The following is a 19559-nucleotide window of genomic DNA, read 5'->3' on the forward strand; positions in this document are numbered from 1 at the left end:
GATGCAAGGGCTTGCAGGGAAGAGAAGCAAAGCGCTGGCTCAGCCCAGCCAGCCCCGGTGCCACGGGGAGGCTCAGGCTGGCAGTATCACTGCTGCTTGCTTGCCATTTGTATCATGGGCAATTAAACCCTTCCTGTGCACGGAGATGGGATGTAATAGTCTGAATATTCAGCCTTTAACATTGAGGCATGAAGAGGTCCTTGAAGCATATTGCTGCTGGTCACCCACAACCACTGAATTCCGAGGAATGGTCCATTTCATAAAACATTTATAGCAAGCAGATTTCACGTCAGCCTTTTAGGGGAGATGGCAGGACTGCTTCACCTGAGGATGATTTCTACTGAGAAAATGAACTTTTGTTGAAAATAAATTTAAACTGTCAAAACCTAAAATGAATTACCTCAACCTCATCATTTCGTTCAGAAACTTTTTTTTTTCTCTAGCAAGCTAACAAAATATTTTGCTTTACACTTATCTATTTGATACACTTCATTTTTACTTTTATTTTCAAATACTCTTTTTCATGCTTTACTTATAGGACAGAATTTATCACCGTATGAAAAGCAAATGAAAAACAAACTGCTGATGCTAAACATAAATGTTTTGATTGCCCCTAAACCCATTTTCCCTCAGAATTGCTTAAGAATTTTGGTTGTTTGTCCCCTCCCCTATGATGCTGGCTTTTTGCCCTAGACCAGAAACCCTGGCCTCTGACCAGCTCTTTGACTTGGCTGTCACGTACCTGAAATACCCAGACCTCTCCTGTGGAGAGATCTAAATCCTTCAGTTCAGATAAATCAGCTCAGCCTTAAAAATAATTCAGCCCATCAAGTGACAAGTGTTGGTACAGCTCAGAGCCTATATCTTTCAAATTTGACACAATAGTGCTTTCCCTTTGACTTGGAAGAATCAATTTAATGAGGTTCAGAGCACAGATCAGTACCCAAATCAAATACATCCTTCCTGGCCTGTCCACACACACCGTCTCTGTACGGAGAAGTGGGGCCATTGGGGAACCACCGAGCAACTCCATTAGCTGACGCGCTTGTGATGGAGACAACTTGCATCTGGACTTTTCTTTGCGAGAGGCAGCTGCACACAGCAGCTCTGAGCCTGACCCCGCATCTCACAGGCACATCCCTACCACCGCGGGATGGGCAAGGGTGCGCTCCCACCGCCCAGTGACTGCAGCCATGTCCATGCCTATGCCTCACGGTAAATGCCCTGCCAGAAGGGAAAGCTCCTACGAACCCGAAAGCTGCTAGCTGACAGGGGTGTCAGTGCAGGGGACATCCCTCCAGCCTGGTCCAGGCCCCAGTAAGGTGAGTCTCCTGGTCACTGGAAAACTGTCGTCATGGTGTATTAAGAAACAAAAACTCAGTGGCTGACAGACACCTCTGGAAAGGGAGACCAGGCGCAGCTGCTGCAGTCACGAGCTATGTTAGAAAGGTTTTCTGTGGGTAAGGGTGAGGAATTACAAGTTACAACACGCTGAGGCTGGCCACAGTAAGCGCACTGGCTACCTGGGCAGCACCTAGTAAGCATCCTTCCCAGGCTGCCTGCAAGGGTCCAGAGCAAAAAAACCCTCTGCATTCAGCCTGGCTGAAGAAATGTAAGTTTTCTCCAAAGGCTGGCACAAATTGAATGTGGGATTGAGCCATTCCTGCCAGCAGAAGGCCAGAAATCAGATCCCTGAAGGAATTTACAAGAGCCACTTACTGCATTATGAATGTTGATTTATGCCACGCTGCCGGAGGGCCGGAGGCCGCCCAGGCTGTGGGCTGCATGGAGACACCTGTGTGCCAGGACTGATGCTGCAGTTTAAGAAACCTGACGGAGTACAGCCGCATTCCTCATTCAGCGCTGGACTTTGAGCACAGATGTTAATTAACTTTAGGGCTTTGCTCTCCAGAAATGCCTCTGAAGAAAAGCACTTTTCCCCTAGGAGGCTGCTGTCCAGACTTTTACATTTTGTTTAGCTCCAAAATTTAGAGGCAAACCCCCAGCTTTTTGTTCATCTTCCCTTATAATGGACTCCTTGTGTCTTCTGCACAATAAACAGCCTATAAATAAAATACCAACATCGATGTCACACAGAAAATATCTGGAGGGGATTAGTATATGTTCTGGATAATAAAAGGAGCTGGTTGAATTATTCATAGTGAATAAATCAGCTCTTTTCCAGTTTGGGAGCGGATCCTGAAACTTGCAGAAGCTCTCGGGCTATTTGTTCAGGATGGGAGTAACTCATGTTATTTCATTAGACCTTCTGCTGTGGTTTGTGATTTGTCCCACAAGTTACATGTGATCGGTAATATTCCTCAGTGGCTTTTGGATTTTTATTTTTCTTAAGCCAATGACAAACAATGACAAAAAACTGACCTCACTGCATGCAGCTACATGAGGAACAGTCCCTCTCCTAGCACTCGGGCACACAGGAATGAGCTCAGGTGACCGTTCCTGAACATCAAGGAATCACGAGACGTGAGCACTCTCCAAGCAAATGAGTATTTGTGAAGACATTATAAATGCACCAGCAGCTCCAGCCATCACTCAGGCATGGAAACTAATGGCCAGGAAAAGCACTGGGGCCCTTAGTGAGCAAAACTCATTTCTCAAAATTTAAATTTCTACAATATACATCTTTATCAGGGACCAAAACCCGACCTAGCTCATTACATGAGTGTGTATCCTGTGCAACTTCACTAATTGATGCTGATGCCTGACTATGGTGGCACACTGGGCAGGCCAAGAGCAGCACACAGTCCTTGGCAGAGCATTGTGGTGTGCTTCAGGCACTGCAATCCACCCTGGAAGTGGGTGCATCTGGGTTATTGCCTCCAAGACAGATGATTTGTGAAGCATTTTCAAGTCCTTTCAGTTGAAAAGTGCTGTGCAACCACTGGAGTCTATTATTAGCAGGAAAGAAGGTGGGGAGTTAACAAATTTCTTTTACCTATAGGCTTATCTTGTGCTCCAGAGCAACATATTCAAGCATTCTAAAAAGTGTGCCATTTTCATTTCATTTCCTTCCTACTTATTCCAAAGCAGCCAAAGCTAAGTATAATCAAGACTTAAGTGTTCCTCAGAGCCAGACAATTATTACTGGTCTCGGTTTCCCCATCTATTAAGAAGAAACTACCATATTAACCCAAGCCTTGCAGCAGGACACCAGGGCTGTAACCCAAGGCTTCCCGCTGTGGCTCCCACGCTAACTGCCTTCCAACAAAGCACCGCCGCCGTTCCTTGGGATACGGCTCCGCTTCTGTGCGGAGATGCCTCAAACCACCTAAGGGCTCTCCATAAGGGTGGCTTAGTCCCATAGGGCTTTTGTAGAGCCTAGCTCCACTCTTGGGGATCTTTGCTCCTGCTGCTGGGATAGCTCAGCTGTTCACAAGCAGCTGCCAGCTTGCTGCCCACTGATAATGTGGCATTGATGGGGATTTTACTCAAAGAGCTGCGATTCAGCAGCTCAGCCACCCACGGCTCTGAGTGGGGAGGAAGCAATCTTTGCAAGAGGGTTGTGCGGACATCCACTGCCTCCCTGCCCTGCTAAGCCATCCCTGCACGACAAGCACCCAGGAACAAAGACAAAGTGCCCCAGGTCCCCAAGCTGGCTTTGTCACAGCAGCCCCATTCCTCATCGCTACCCCTTGTCAGCTTTAGCTTTGAAAGCCAAACCTCCCTCCCTGGCTCCTCAGGATTTACATGAACACAGTCAGTGGGGAGTTCTCTTCATTCATGCTGGGCTTATACTTCTAAATTATAAAGTGTGTCAAATGAGGATTTAATTTATATTTAACAAGACAACATTTGTAAATTAATTATTCATCAGCAAATAACGAATAAACATTTCCCCCCTCCCTCCCTCCGTCCCCCTTTCTCACAGTGTTTTCACAAATGCACCATACATGCAAGTCTATTAAATCTATTCTGCAGTACTGCAGACGTGGGAAAATATGTTCTTCATCCTCAATTTCGTTAGTGTGTTGCATGGTAACTAATGCAGCCAGGCACAGCATTATGAATTTAATAGTGTGCAGCATCTCCCTCCTAAAGAGGGAAGGAAGGAATATTCAACATGTGTATTTGGACATATCACCCTCTTTAGGTTCCAGTCCTCTGCTCACAGGCAGAGAGATAAGAAAATAATTTGCTGTAATAATGGAAGCAAGAGCTTAGCCCTACCCCTTTGGAAATCACAGGCACTTCAGAGGCAGCAGAATCTGGTCCCCAGTGAATGGAGGAGGCCAATTTTGCTCTTTCCATCTTTATTATCATTAAGTAACGAGATTGAGGTGGTGATTGAGGCAGAATCCCAGAAGAGCTGTCATCAAGTTTTGCTACAGAATTTGGCACACAAATATATCTCCTCTCACATACCAAAGAGTGGAGCCTCCAGCATCTAAACTAGCCCCGACTGCATTGCCTCTGATCCCAGACACCTGAGACCGGTAACCAAGGCAGGTCCTTGGATGCGTGGCATGTCTCCATTCACTTTGGCCAGAAGGCTACCAAGTGTTTGGGTTAAGTTCTCAGTGTTCAACTCCTCAAGCCTCCCACTTGGTTTTTGCACAAGAAAGGAAGAAAAGGATATTCAGCTCTGAGCTATGGGAGGACTCTGAGAAGCTCTGGGCAAGACTTGCTCCATCCCCAAGCTCAGAACAGAAGCACTTTTTCCACTCCCACCCATGCTGGCTCTCATGGACACTTCACGGACATCTTCAGGACTGAAAGACACTCAACCCCAATAGCTGGCAACCACATCGATTCTACAGCATCATTTCCTGAGAGTTAAGCATCCCTAAAGGAAGGTGATCCAGAACTCTAGGTGCCCTTGACACCAGTTAAAGCTATAATCTATAGCAATAAAGCCATTAGAAAATAAAACCAGGAGCAAATCCCTCCAGCAAACAACCAGTCAGTGAAAAATTTGAACCCAAAGTCTCCTTCCATCAGTCCCTGGTGCTATAGCCCTCCCTGGCACCTCTTCCTGCAAACATGCTCGGAGAACCAAGGTGGGTCTTTGCACCAGGCTCAGCTTAGTGATAAGCCAAGGACACCTAACCACTGTCTGCATTAATGGGAATCTAATTGGGCATCCAGATCTGCGACACAGCTTGGAAAGCTGCAGCGCTGTAGGTGATAACTCATTTGGCTTGAGGTGCTACTGGCTGGCACCCAGCGGCAGCAGGCAGCCCTGGAAGGGCTCATGGCTGAGAACATCCTTTCCTTGATGATGTGAACGCAGCTTCCCACCACCTGAGAAGCACCAATTGCCCCAATCCCACCCAAAGATGACAGTTTCATGGAGATGGGGAGGAAATCCCAGTCCATACAGCAACTGGAGCAAACAGCTTTGGGACCTGATGGTCCCACTTTCCTGCACACTTTTCCCTCTCAGCCCATCCCCTTTAAACCAAGCCCCATGCCACTTCCTACCATTTAACCATCTCCTAGCTTTATTTCTAGTTACTGCCACACTTGGCTGGAAGAGCACAAAGGGTCTTTTCCCCAGGGAGGAGAGAATGTAGAATTTGCTCAACTACCTAAATGGGAAACAAGACTGCCCTTCTGGTCTACAAAAGATACCAGGAAATCACTTAACATTTCTTCCCCCTCCAAACTTGCCTGCCTTCTGCTGGCTCCTGAATGTTAATGTTATTTATGACAAGTGATTGATGAGGGGGATGCAGAATTCACACCCAGCACAGGACATTTTCAAATCACCTATTCATTTTTAAGGACTGAAATCAGTTTTGTATCCTGACATGATTTATCATTTGGAGGTTGAGCAGCGGCTACGCAGGGCCAGCTTCCAAGCCCTGACAGAGCATCACCAGGCTGAAGGCAGTGGTGAGTGGTTAACCCTTTGTGGGGTGTGCAGAAGATCCTAAGAGACCAAACTACATTGCTTAAGCTGGAGCTGTCTATTCCACAGGCATGTCAGGCCATCCTATAGCCTTCAGCTTCAGATGCACAGACCGTGCTGGTCCAAGCTGATAGCCACAGTAATGCTGCTGTATTTCTTAAAAGCGGAACTAGGGTTTTTTTTATCTTCTACATAGCATGGCTATGTGAAAGAGAAATATTTATGTAAAATGCTGTCACTACAATGCACCTAAAGAGATGGGACATTTCCCCTTCAGTGGGCCTTCCAGCCTACATGAGCCTCTGTAGCTGTGGCAGACAGAAGTCCCACCACAGGCTCAAGAGGTCTAGCTCGGAGTCATATTCTGGTTCCCTTCCCTCTGAAATGTGCATTTTCTCAGGTTACATAAGGGAAAGGGAAAGATCAGGCAGGAGGGATGGGCCTGATAGCTGGGACAAGGCAGAGCTTCTCAGGTTGGGAGAAGCTAGATAAAAAAGGACAAAGTGGGAATGACATGTCCCCAGCAAAGACAATCTATATCATACATTTGATGCCAGCCTGTCAGTGGCTGGCGTGACCCACAGAATGCCTTAATTCATTGTATCAGCATGGAAAAGCAAACAAACACAAAGCAAGTGGGTGAAGCAGCCAGGTCTAGAGGTGACACTGGCAGCTTTGTCACAGCCCTTTTCTCTTGCTTCAGGAGACACGGTAGCACAATGGAGCCTCCCTTGTGAGCAGGGGGAAGTATTCAGAGTACAGATGGCAGAAAGCTGCCATCCAATGCTACGAGACCTGGATCTAGCTGTCCTCAGTACCTTTAATCAGCCCAGGATCTTGGGGAGAAAGGTTTTGAAGTTCAAGGTCATCACAGAGTCAAGCTTAGGAAGATCCCCAAGGGGATGGGGGAAGAAGAGATGTCCATAGAGAGTCTACCTGGGGAGTCATACGGAGGTGTCTTCAGATCGCTGGTCAGGACTCAGCAGGGATCCCTGGACTTGTAGCATCTGGGCACTTTAGAGAGACAGTGCACCCAGTTGTGACTGATGCCACAAAATCCCTCAACTGTCTCTACAACGAGTGGTTTCCTTCCCTACCTGAGCAGCTCCTCGCCATGCCATTCCCACAAACAACAATACCTTCTCAGGTGGCAAGGCTGCAGGCGGGTAGATCAGCCCTGTGGCAGCAGCTTCCCCAGCAGAGCCCTGCAGATGTAGGCGATTCCAAGTGCCAGTCTTGCCTTCTCACTCCTGGCTTGCATTAAGTGGGCTGGGACCCCCTGAGATCCTGTGCAGTTGTGGAGCCCCCCTATATGAAGCATAAAAACTTCTGCTGACCCTCAGAAAGAGCTAAACACATGGGTTGAGCTGCTCTAGGAACGGTCAGGGCTGTCTTCAGCAGCACCCTCCCATATGATTCTAGTAAGGGTTGAGTCCACACAACAGTTTTCCCCCTCAGTGGGGATGGCTGTTGTCACTGACTTGCATCCTGTTTTCACAAAAATACTGGAGATGCTGAACACGCCTGAAGCTGCTATACTGGCAGCCATACATGGCTGGTATTAGCCCAGTGGATATAAAATACTGAAAGACTGGGATGGACGTACTTACTTTCTCACACACCCATCACCATGGCATAAGCTGTGTTTCTTAGGAAACCAGACTAGCAGCAGTGCCTGGTATCTCTGTTTAGGAGACGAGATGAACTCTGGATGCAAGACTGGATTTTATAAGCCACTCTCTACGGCTACCACCTGCATGGCAATGCAGTGCTCCTGTGACAGGGAGGAGAGCAGAGCTTCCAGTAGGGTGGAAAGGAGTAAAGTACATGGATGAGAGGAAAAGAGAAGGAAATTAGGACACGCAGTGTGGTTTTCTTGGCGTATCCTTGGGCACTGCAAAGCAAATGGGACAACCACCTATAACACAACTCTTATGCTCTACATCCAGGAACAGCAGTAGCTGGGGAAGTGAGTACATCCAGCCCCTGCACCCTTCCCCCACACTGCTGCTTTTGTGTGGCTTCATGTCCACACACCCACACAGCTTGCAGTATCTGCTGGAAGCCAGGGATGACATCCACATGGCTTTGTCTGTGGTCCTCCTGGAGACCAGGCCCACAGAAAGAATGAAAGGAAATTTTTTGGCCTTGAGGATGTCCCCGATGGGCCTCCTGATGGTGCCCTCACCGTGCACGCCAGCACCCAGCCAGCTGCCCATCTGGTAGCTCACGAGCAGGCACTGCTTGGCGACACATGCTTGGTGGTGGCCAGGCAGAAGAGATGCTTCAAAATGGTGGTTTTGTTGGGGTTTTTTTGGAGTGGAAGTGGTGCTACAACTACAATGACATTCCTCCATCCCCAGAGGGGTTTGTTCAGTGGAAATTTTCTACCTGGGAAACTAAAAATAATGTGCCTGTCCCAAGAACTTTATTTTTTTGTTTTTGTTTAAGGGGGCTGGGTTTTTTCCTGCTCTGTTTTGCATAGAGATAGACAAAAAAAGCCAAGTTGTCCTGGCTGTACCTCTCCTTTGTCCCCTCTACCCCACTGCCCAGTGGACCAAAGAAATGATTCAAAACCTGATGGCAGTCAGGTTTGTTTCTTACTAGAAAAGGGGAAAAAATGACTTCACATGGAAAACAGTAATGGAAGTTTCCCATGAAAAATATATAATCAACAGCTGCTCTCCAGTGCATGTCCTGTAGGGTCTTCAGACCAAAGAGCATCTCTGTTGAGTTTTTCCACAGCTCCTGGTACAGTGGGGGACCCGATGAGCAGAAACCATCACAGTCACGGTGGCATCAATCTAAGGTGCTACACACTGAAGAAGAGCTGTCGGACCCGAGACACGCTGGCTGCCCCTCCCCAGCACCACAGTCCAGGGCTAGGCACCTAAGTTTCACACCATCAGACCACAGCCATGGAAACCACCTCTAGGTACCTATTTCAGTCCTCCTGGGAAGCGTGCTGCTCCCCCTCCCAGCCACCACCACACTGGTTCAACCAGGGTGGTGCAGTTTGCTCCAAGCATCCTGGCACCTGCACGCTTCCCAGGCAGGAGAGGGCAAAGCCACCAGGCAGAGGTGTCTGTCCACACATTGCCAGTGAGACCAAAGAGCAGCAGTACCCTTCCACTTGAGCTTGCAAGCATGGTAGGTTGCTGAGCTCACCAAGGGCACCTGAGGACCTTGCTCCTGACCAGGTATGGCTGTCAAGCCTTTCTAGCGCAGGTCAGAGCACCTCTTCCCAAGGGAAGAGAAACAAATCCACCTCTTCTCATGACAACACAACCTTCACATCGTGTCTAGCCAGCATGACACAACCTCCCAGCAGTGCTGGGCCAGCTACCTCCCATGAGCTCAGCTGAGGTGATACCGCAACCCTGCGCGACACCACTCACCATTTGGATGACAGACACTGGCCCAATGCTGTTCACGTAGATATCCACATCGATAAACGTGGGCTTGACTGTAAAGAAAATAAAATAGGGACGGGTAAGCTTGGGCTAGGATTATTTGTAAAGGGCTGAGGACCAGGGGAGCACCTGGGATCAGCAAGGCTCAGTCTCACTAAAAATCCCAACTACAGCAGCCACAGAAGCATGGAACACACACAACACAGCCAGGCCAGGCATTACCTGTGGCCACAGGGAGCTTCAAGGGACACTTACTGCCAATGTCTGGCCTCAGCTTGTTATCATAGTTCTTCAGCAGTGAGTTGAGGATCTGCGTGGCATCAGTCTCCTGTGCCTTGGGGGTAAGGACCCAGGTTTTATTGATGCTGAGGTAATCATAATCATATTCTTCTGTGCTCTCACACCTGGAGCAGAGAGAGAGAGACATCACTGTGGCAGCTCTCTGGTGCTCTGTGCAAGTAGGGGCACAGCTGGGTTTCAGAGACACTAAAGGAGGAGGATGCAGCACTGCTAAAAGGCAGAACATAAGGAGCTCAGGGATCTCCTCTCAGCCATGCTGCTAAGAAGACACAAGTCACCTGGTGCCTTTGCTCACTTCAGTGTCCCCAGATGTGCAGGGGCCTTGCCACCAGTAGTCAGGACTAGCTGGCATGGGGCGCTCCATATCCTCCCCAGCTCCCTTTGGAGACACACTGCTCATCCCAGAAGAGTGGGAGCCAGTCCTGTCCTCCCCCTGCAGCTTTCTTGCCCATCCCACTCCTGTACCCCCATTCCTGCTCCTGGAGTTGCCTGTCAACCTCAGATACCTCGGCTGCTCTGCCCGCCACTTGCACCTGAAGCAGGCTTCCTCTGAGGAAGAAGACAGTGACCAAATCAACATTTTTGGGGAGTGAGGCATTTACAATAAAAGCACTTCAGAAAAAAGAGGTCCTAAAATTACCAAGCAGGCAGCATGCACATCTGGCTTGCCAGGAATCCAACCATCTGCCTTACACGGATCCTCGGAAATTAAAGCCTTGTGCAAACTCCTCTGCCTTCAGGCAAAGACTGCCACAACTCATTCCCTGTACTCACCAGCCCTTCCTCCTCAGCCTTTAGCACAAGCTCCCATTTAAAGATGATCCGTCCTCCCGATCTTCCAGTTCCAAGCCAGGCAGGGAAAACTTGTATGCACCTTTGGACACGATCCACTTAGCAACAGCTTCTCCCACTGCCTTTTAAATCTGCCCTCCCTAAGCCTTTTGCACCCCTCCCTTTTTCTAAAGGAGTTTTCCTAAACCCTCTAATTAAATTAGGTTCACATGGTCACCCGGGAGATTCTAACCACCTGCCGCTGCTCTGGGCAGCTCATTCACAAGATTGTCCCTGGAATGACACAGCCATATGTGGGAGAGGATGCCGAGCGATCCCACACCCTGCACACCCCCCCTTGATGCCTGCCATGTCAGCGTGTCACCTGCTCCAGCGCCAGAAAGGGTCTCGCAGCGGGAGCTGCCACTGTGTTGACACTTCCCAGCTGGAGCCTCGCAGCTCCAAGGTGCAATCAGGCACCTCCGATACACATCTCCCTTCAGTGCTTAGGGAGGCAGAGCCTGGCAAAGGTGCTTAACGAGGAAAAAAGCATTAAATTGACATGTTGCAGTCAATTTATCAGATGCTCCTCTTTTAAAACCCCAGATAAAACTTGCTTTCACAATCACTTTAAAACTCTTTGCATCTCCCCAGATTTGAGGCACCAGGATGTGTCCCCCGACAAGGGCTGGGCTGCGTGCAGCTGGCTGCCTGCCATCGCACATTAGGTATTGGTACATCAGCTTGTTTCCTGTCTGATTGCGCTGCACTTCCTAACGATGCTTCAGGAGTCTAAAGCAACACTGTCAGGATGTGCTTCCCTATCTGAGCAGCGGCAGAAAGGGCTCGCCTGCCTGTTGTGCCTTCGAAACGCAGCTGAGCAGACAGCTCCACAGCATCCAGCAGCTGCAGGAGGCACAGGGGACCACCACTGTGCCCACCCAAAAGGTGCCGAGAGCCGAAATCCGAGGCCGGCCCCTCTCCTGTGGGGCACAAAGGACACCTGTCTCTGCCCGCAGCCCAACTGAGGGCACAGGAAAGCAATCCTAACTGCTTTCCCTTGCTGCCAGTGTTTTGGGTGGTGCAGGCTGCCTCTAGCAGGGTTGCAACAGCTGTACTGAAACCTTATCTCGGTGTTCCCTTGACCCGACTTGAGTCAGCCCTGCCTGCACTGAACTCTGCGTGTCCCACTGCCCTGCTAAAATCCAGTTCCTGCAAGCCATAAGGCCACAGTAGAGTCTGAAACATTCCTCCAGGGCTGAACAAAACCAGGCTGGTTACTCTGACCTCAGCCTTCTGGCCTCCCCCCCTTTAGTGTTGCTGGTTAACACCCTCAGGCTTGGGATGGCATTTCCAGGGAGTCACATCCCTATTACAGATGCAGTGACACTACCAAAAATATGCATTTTTTTAATGCAGCTAATCCTGGACTACTAAACCATACTAAGCCATCTTAGCATAGGCAAGCCAGGTTTTGGTGGAGAAAATACAGTTTTGCAGGGTGTCTGTGCACACACCCTTGCTGGTCAGGAGCGTAACTCTCATGCCACCGTATGCAAGCCCCTGCCTCCTCACCGGTCTCGCTTCCCAGTGGGCCCACTTCAAGAAGGGAAGGGTCCATGAGCTATTGCAGAGGAGAGGAATTAAGGTGACACGTGCATGTGCCCCCACAGCTGCTAATGGAAATGTCACACTGCAAATCTGCAGTGATCCTCAACGTGCTGCAAACACTTGCTGGCCTGGTGGCTGTGTCTCCTGGTGCAAAGTGACTTGCTCGGTAAGAGGGGACAGCCAGTTCTCATATGTCTCCGTGCAGCCAGGAGGAAAGGCAGAGCCACATTTTGTCACCTCTGCCTGTTGAAATATCAAAACATCCACCTCACAGCGCTCCAGCACTCGGCCATGGGGTTGGGATGCAGCCACGAGTGTGGGCAGGGAGTGTGGGCAGGGGGGACGACAGCAGGGCAGAGCTGGGGACAGTGCGAGGAAACGCCTGGTCTGACAGATGTGGTCGGGGCCATGGCAGCTCCCGCTGGTGCCCAAAGCAGGAGGGCTGCACAGCAGGGAGGTGTCCTTTCAGATGCGTTCACATGTATGAATGGGGTTGGACAACCCTCCTTGGGCAATCCTTGGCATTACACAGGACAGTACTCTGCCTTGGCTCCCTAATTCTGTTTTACTCAAGCAGACACCTGTTTTGCTGAGGTTTCCAAGCACACTGGTCATCAGTAAATGCCACCTGAAGAGCTGGTGGCTGGCTCCCTCCCCCAGTGCCCAAGCTGTCTGACAAGGTTTCCCTTAGCAGGAGGAGGGAAAGAACATGTGCCAAGAGCCTTCAAAGACACTTCTGCTCCTTGCCTGGTAGGACAGCCAATGGTGCTTGACCATGACGCAGGCCTGCTACTATTTGCAAACTAGTCTGTAATGAAGTCTGAGACCAGTAGAATTTTGTACTGAGACCTGCACCCACCGGGGAGGTGACACACACCCTCTCAGCTATCCCTAGCCCTGAAGCAGGAACATCCTGGAGCAAGTGCAGATACCAGGGCTGTGGTTGTCCAGCCCCTCTGCAAACATAGCTCAAAGCCTCCCCTACTCTGGAGGACCAGACAGCAACAAAATGCAAGAACATTTCCCTTGGTTGAAAAGCGCTGTGGTCAATCCAAATTACCACGTGCTAATGTGTCCTTCTAGCCACCCATCCCAACACCTCCAAGGGCTGTAGGCACAAGGACGTTCAGGCACATTTCTCGGAATTAGAAGCATGCAGAGGATTTAAGGACAGGGAGCTCACTGAACTGTACCCTACCTGTTTCACATGTCTTTGTACCTCTCACAGCATGCTCCATGAAGCCCCAATGGTCAAGTCTGCACAGCTTCAACAATTTGCCAAGCCCAGCTTTCTGGTGATGTGGTGCTGTGCAGGGGTCCTGCCTTCAGGGCTCAGAGTTGGGTGCCTTGGTCCCGATTGAGGCAGTGCCCCGGGAAACGCTGCTGAATTAGGCTCTGTGGTGGGGGGACCATCAGGGGAGTGCTGAGTCACCTGGCACAAAGCCTCCAGCGCCAGGGGATGGGTCTTGCAGCTTGTGCTGGGAGAAGAGCTCACACACACGCGAAGCACCTGAACTGGGCTCCTCACTCCAGCATCCAGCACCCACCATCAAGTGTGGGGCAGGCAAGATTCACCCCCCCGCCTCCCGCCCCCCCAGCAAGCTGCAGCCAGGAAAAACGCAGCGACTGCAGAGTATGAACCTGATACAACTTGCTCCCTTTCTCCGACAGGCTTCCTCTCCTGCTCCATCATCCCCCCAGCATGCATAGACACTGCTCCTGGCAAAGTGGGGCTCAGGGAAGCGGCAGACATGAGGGAGTGGGCAGAAGGGAAGCCGGGCCAGCTACTGGGTGAATCTTCCTGCTCAAGGGCATGCGAAAACATGACTTAACTGCTTTCTCCATGTGATCTAGCAGCTTACGACTCACCCTCTCAAAATGCAGTGCTGGTGGCAGTGCGCTGCAGGGACAGTAGGGCACAGGAACCTGGATCCCCACGGACCCCCCTCTCGTCCACGCTGGTGAGAGGCCGGGTGTCAGGGCACCAGCCACAGGGCAGCTCTCACTGCCTCGACCCTGGGAAGCCCAAGACCTGGAGGACTGTGTCAGGGATGGACTTTCTGCCCACACCCGATGTCGGGAAGCCTTGGCAGAGCAGACCATTAGTAGTAGGATTCATGCTCCCTGTCCCTGACTGCATTTGTAATGGGATTTAATCGGCTTTAAGGTGGCTTATTCTGCCAATTAGCTTCAGCCAGTAAAATCCCTCTTCCCCCGAGCCCTGGGGGCAACAATCTGCTGACAACATGTTCTGTCCCAATCTAGCTATTAAACTCACCGGCAGGGCTAGGAATTGTAAAAAAAAAAAAAAAAAAAAGAAAAAAAAGGAAAAAAAACAAGAAAAAAACCAAGAAAAAAAAAAAAGAAAAAAAAAAGAAACTTGAAAACCCCGTGTGGGGGGCCTTTCATCAATGTCTACAGAAAAGCACTAAAAACCACTAGCCCCGGGAGAGAACCGTGATCTGCCAGCCCCCCACGCCTCTGCTCGCCTTCTCACCCAGCGCTCTGCTGGCATCAGGCTGCCATCGGGCTGGGACCAGGGGCCAACCTGTAGAGCAAGGCAGGAGCCTGCGCTGCCCTTCGCCTGCCAGGCTGCCAGCCCTGCAGGGGCTTTCGGGGGGCCAGGAGATGGAGTGTCGGGAAGGGGATGCAAGCTCCATCCCAAGCAGCCCCACTCCGTGTGGAAATACCCTGGTGATGGATGGAGCCCCCAGGAGGTGACGAGCTCTGATCCTGCTCTGGGCACCCCCAGAAGGGGGCTCAGCCCCCGGCAGGATTTAGTCAGCGATGTGATGGCAGGGGGGAAAATTGGATGTGCTCTGATTCCTGGCGTGCGAAGCGGGGACCCGGGTGCAAGGGACCTGCAGATGCCAGGTGCGGCCGCGACCAGACCTGATCCTGCCTCGGGGCCGGCTGAAAGGGACCGCTGGGGGCACAGAGGCGCCCCAACCCCCGCTGAAGCCGGGGGTGGGGGCCGTGGGGGGGAGCGGGGACCGATGCTGCGACTCCAGCCCCCTCCCCTCCCATTGCCCCGACCGGTAAACTGAGGCGGGGAGGGGGCGTCCCGGCCGGCGGGGGGTCTCACCTGGCGCGCAGGACCGGCCCGAGGGCCAGGCAGAGCAGCAGCACCGTCCCGGGCATCGCGGCGAGGCGAGGGCCGGCCCCGGGCCGGGGGGCAGCGGCGGCGGTGCGCCCGCCCCGGCGGGGCTCAGCTCGGGGCCGGGGCGGGGGCGGCGGCGGGGCCCCCCCCGCTGCCCGCTGCACCGCGCTCCAGCCCCGCCGCCGCCCGCCCGGCTCCGCGCTCCGCGCCCCGCTCCGCGCCGCCGGGGAGGAAGCGGAAAGTTGGGCATCTCTTCTCCGACTCGGCGGCGGGGAGGGGCTCGGCGCAGGGTCCTACCGCCCCGCGCAGGGGCTGGCTCCCCCCGCACCCCCCCAGGGCTGAGCGCCAGCGCGGGGGGGCGCACGGCAGAGTCAAGCCCGCGCATCTGCCTGCTGCGGGGAGCGAGCACCGTCAGCTGGTGCAAGGCGCTCTCGCTCCCCCTTTGCGTAACGAGGCGCTTCGTTTCTCTTAATAGTAGCTTTTCTTACAATGCACAACACTTGGGATTTTTTTTTTTTCCTTAAAAAAAAAAAACAAACAGTGGGTAATTATTGTTAAAATATGCAAGGCGTCAGTCCCCGCTGGGCAGAGCTGCCAGGGAGAGGCAGCCGGGAGAGCCCTTTCCCACCTGTTGGGGCTCTGTCCCGCCGAAAAAAGCGGGGAGGGTGCGTGGGGTCTGCCAGGGATCGCGGGGGGCTGCGGGTTGTCATCCCGTTGCTCCCTGCTCTCACGGTTTGCCGAGCTGCACCTGGGCGTTTCTTTTCCCGGCTGGCATCCGACTTGTAAACAGGAATAAGGGGCTGCTTCTGGGTGAGATCTGGGTGAGATTTGCTCGGAAGCAACTTTGTAAGAGCTACACGAGGTACCAATAATTGTCGTTCATCACCTGGTTACAGCCGTGAGTGGCAGGAGCCGGTCCCCAGAGGGGCCTGGGCCTGCATCTCCCAGAGGGTCTGGTAACACTGATGACAAATGGGGATTTGGTGCCACCCCTCTGAACCGGAGTGGGACCATCCCTGGTACTGCAGTGGGGCCGAGGACCACTGCCTTCCTCCCTCCTGGCCCTGTCACAGCCTTCCCCACACGAACGTGGGCAAATCACCTCTCTGCTCTCCATCTAGAGCACGCTGGTAACCACTGTCTCCTTTGCTCAGCTCGGCAGGACAGGGAGATACCTGTTCCCTAGCACGTTCGGTGCCTAATAGCCAGGACTGCTCTCAAGGGGCACTAGGAGTGCTACAGGAGTCCACGCAGTAAATAACAGCAGCACACTTGGATGATTTTTCAAGGCTCTTCCTACGCAGGCTCTCCCTTGCTGATTCTTGCAATGATCACCTTAAGCCCTCAAGCATGAGATCTGAGCAGCTTCAAAGCCGTAGGAGCCGGCTCCAGGCATCGCAGCTACAAGATGGCATTTCCCTGTAACCAGGCGTCTGCAGATTATGTTTCCTCTACTGCATGCAAAGAAACCAGTTCTGGGATGGCACTTTACAGGAGGCACATGCCAAAAGAGTAAATAATGAATATCAAAGCAGCAGTGAAGGGGGAAAGAGCACATTAAGCTTCAAAGCAAACTACTGGATTGCCCCAGAAGCTGTTCAGGGATCCAGATGAAGCTGAACTTGGGAAAGGTGCAAGAGCAGCCACAGGGAGGACGTAGCTGTCAAGGATTCTGGTCATGAACCATCAGATCACAGAAAATCCAGGGGTTCATATATGTGCTCTCAGCTCCCCCTCAAGACGCAGGATGTGAAGTGGTATGTGGGAAAATTCATGGGACTGATTTCTTTTGACCATCTCTTCTGCTACCTGAGAACTGAGATATCTGGGGAGGACTGATGCTTGGAGAACTGGAGATGGTCTGAGCAGTGTTAGGAAATCACAACATCCATTTACGATGCTGTTTTGGTGGCACCTTTCAGGCAGTTGTACGTACCAGGAGCATCCAAGCGGCTGTCCTCCCTGTTCTTCCCCTTCATCTACAGTGGTTTCTTGTTGTGACTGGTACTGAGTCTTTTACTGGGAGCAAGGATAAGAATGAAGTGTGTTGACGGCATGGGAGAGCAAGGGGAGAGCACTGCTTTTTAAGCAAACACCATATTTATCAAGAGCACAGGCTCAGCCTGGGAGAAACCCATTTCAAATTCACGATGAATGATTTTGACCAGGAAAAAACACCAAATGCTGAGAAGGACAAAATGCCCTGCACCAGTGTTTTGGGACAAAAAAGCCCCTGTTTTCCACTTTGAAGAGACATTTGGTTTGAGATCTACTGTCATGGGATTCTCCAAACTTAAACAGGAGATGAAATGTTTTATTCAAGATGCTTTGTGTCCCTTCTGGTATTTCAGTTTAACTGGCAAACTAATCAAACCTATTATTTGCAGAGTCCTCGTGAGCACAGCACCCAGGGGCCATGCTGCCACAGTAAATGAGGGTTTGATCGTGCAGTCCTCACAGCAGGATTTAGCCCTGGGAGAAGAGGAGACAATTCCAGCCCTGGCCCAGGATCTCAAACCTCGCAAGACTGACAGTGCCTTCAGAGGGAGCTGCCCCATAGCCAGAGAGTCTTGTATGAGTCAAAGCAAAGCTCCTTTGCAGTGTCAGCCATGAAATCTGTGCTGCCTGCTCTGGCGCTGGGGGGTGGTGGTTATGACTGCAGGCTGGAGCAGCAGGTGAAGGCAGGAGGCAATGCTCTGCCCTCCTCTTCCTTCTGCAAGGGGCTGGTCAGGCAATGCCAAGGTCAACGAGTGTCTCTGTCCACAGAGTCTGCTCTTCTTCTGAGCCATGCCAGGAGTGCTGTACTGAGGGAAAACAGATATAAGTGGAGAAAAATATTAACCCAAGGTGTTTAGGAGCTTGTTTCTGAGAAAACTCAGGCTCGTGGCATTTGCAAAATCCTCCTCAGACAGATATCTTTCAAGGGTGGAGGAGCAAGGTGACCCATGGCGGGGCTGGAGGACCCCCGGCAGAGACAGATCCCACAGGGCTCTGCAGAAACATCTCAGGCTTGAGAACACTGCTGGCAGAGCTGGGGATGCCAGGACAAGGAGCTGCCAGGATATTTGCAGGCACCCACTGCCAGGGCCATGCAGCAGACAGCTTTGAAGGGCGGCATGGAGGTGAATTTCCTTTCCCCTCCTCCTGTCACTGCTCCACGTCATCTGTCTGAGGGCAGAGCACAGTTAGAGCCACTGTCCTTGATGCTCACTCTCCTCCTGGTAATGAACCAGGGCTTGTGCTGTTACCTAGCCAGTGCATCCTCTGAGAGCAATGCCGGTTCTCATGATGAGGTTCCCCATGGATCTCCTCCCCGTGCCCAGAGCTGGAGGCTCTGGCAGAAGGCAGAGACTGGTCAGGCTGTAAGCCTCCTACAGCAGCATCTGTGAGGCCAAGTATGCTGACACACCTGGGATGACAGTGGTGAAGGACATCTAAGGAGAAGCTGGTTACAGGGTCCCTTTGGAAAACTTGGAAGATGAAAAATGCTGTATAAGTCTCAACCCTTTCCTCCAAGCTGGGGCACGTCGTGCACAGTAGAAATATTTGTTTACTCTACCAGGGCATTTGATCAACATAGTGAGGTTTTGCCTTTTCCAGGCTCACCAGGCAGACCGGGCACAGCAGCAGATGCTGCATCTGGCTCACACGACATCAGTAACCACTACAGCTGGGCTCTGGCTTCCCACTACTATGGATGCAGCAGACAGGCCACAGTTTGGTTTTTAGGTGCTGGAGTGAACTTGCAGTGCTGACAGATTAAAAAAATGTGTTTGGAGCCTGAACAAATGTGACGTGAATGTTTTACAAGGAGAATGAAGGGTGTGGGAGGACAGCCCAGGCCATAGCAAGAGCTGGTGCAAACTGTCCCAGAGGGTGACAAGAGCGTTTGACAGGAGTGAGAACTTTCATCCTCTGCTGCTACGTCAGGCCAGGCCTGAAGGAGTCTCCACATCCCTTCCACTGTGGACAGTACCTCTTCAAAATTAGTGGGAAGAGATCACCAAACTGGTAGGTGATCTGATCCTGGATATCAGACTGGTTCTTGCTGTCACCCTGGGGATGGGAAAGATGCTGTTTCCTGTGCTTTTATGGTTCTGGTCTTCTGGCACTCTCCCCAGCTCAGGGCTTACATTCTTCCCAGGGATCAATATGCGAAAAGAGAAAAAGTATAGGGGAAAGGGTGGGGAGAGGAAGAGAATTGCAGCATTTGATAAAAAAGAGAAAAACCTCAGCAAATTGAGCACCAGGTGTTTCAATACTTTTCCACATGGATTTGACAAGCTATGCCGTCTGTATATCTGATGTCGTATGTCCAGTTAGAGGACCATGAGCTAGTAGTTTGGCGAGTCACTCCCAGAATAACTCCCAGGCAGTACATCCATATCATAAATACTGTGCAACTGCTGACACAAACTTTGGGGAAATGCAGCTGCAGGAACAGGAGCAGCTGCTTCTTTTCACTGTAGAAATGTGTCTGCCTCTGGATGGA

At 51.5% G+C, this 19559-nt stretch overlaps 1 protein-coding gene and 1 long non-coding RNA gene across 2 annotated transcripts in view; both read right to left on the reverse strand.

Moving 5' to 3' along the window:
• Nucleotides 1-15425, reverse strand: part of LOC130158955 (gamma-aminobutyric acid receptor subunit gamma-4) — a 36800-nt gene extending 21375 nt beyond the window's left edge. The window contains exons 1-3 of the mRNA XM_056360090.1: nucleotides 15053-15425; nucleotides 9541-9689; nucleotides 9271-9338 (exon numbers count right to left, since the gene is read on the reverse strand). Of these exons, the coding sequence (XP_056216065.1) occupies nucleotides 9271-9338; nucleotides 9541-9689; nucleotides 15053-15108 (273 nt within the window). The 5' untranslated portion in view covers nucleotides 15109-15425. The remainder of the gene's footprint in view (nucleotides 1-9270; nucleotides 9339-9540; nucleotides 9690-15052) is intronic.
• LOC130158970 (uncharacterized) overlaps nucleotides 1-19559 on the reverse strand; it is a 165288-nt gene that overhangs the window by 26727 nt on the left and 119002 nt on the right. The gene's annotated exons all lie outside the window — the stretch shown is intronic.

Source organism: Falco biarmicus, chromosome 14 (assembly GCF_023638135.1).
Source record: "Falco biarmicus isolate bFalBia1 chromosome 14, bFalBia1.pri, whole genome shotgun sequence".
Taxonomy (NCBI): domain Eukaryota; kingdom Metazoa; phylum Chordata; class Aves; order Falconiformes; family Falconidae; genus Falco; species Falco biarmicus.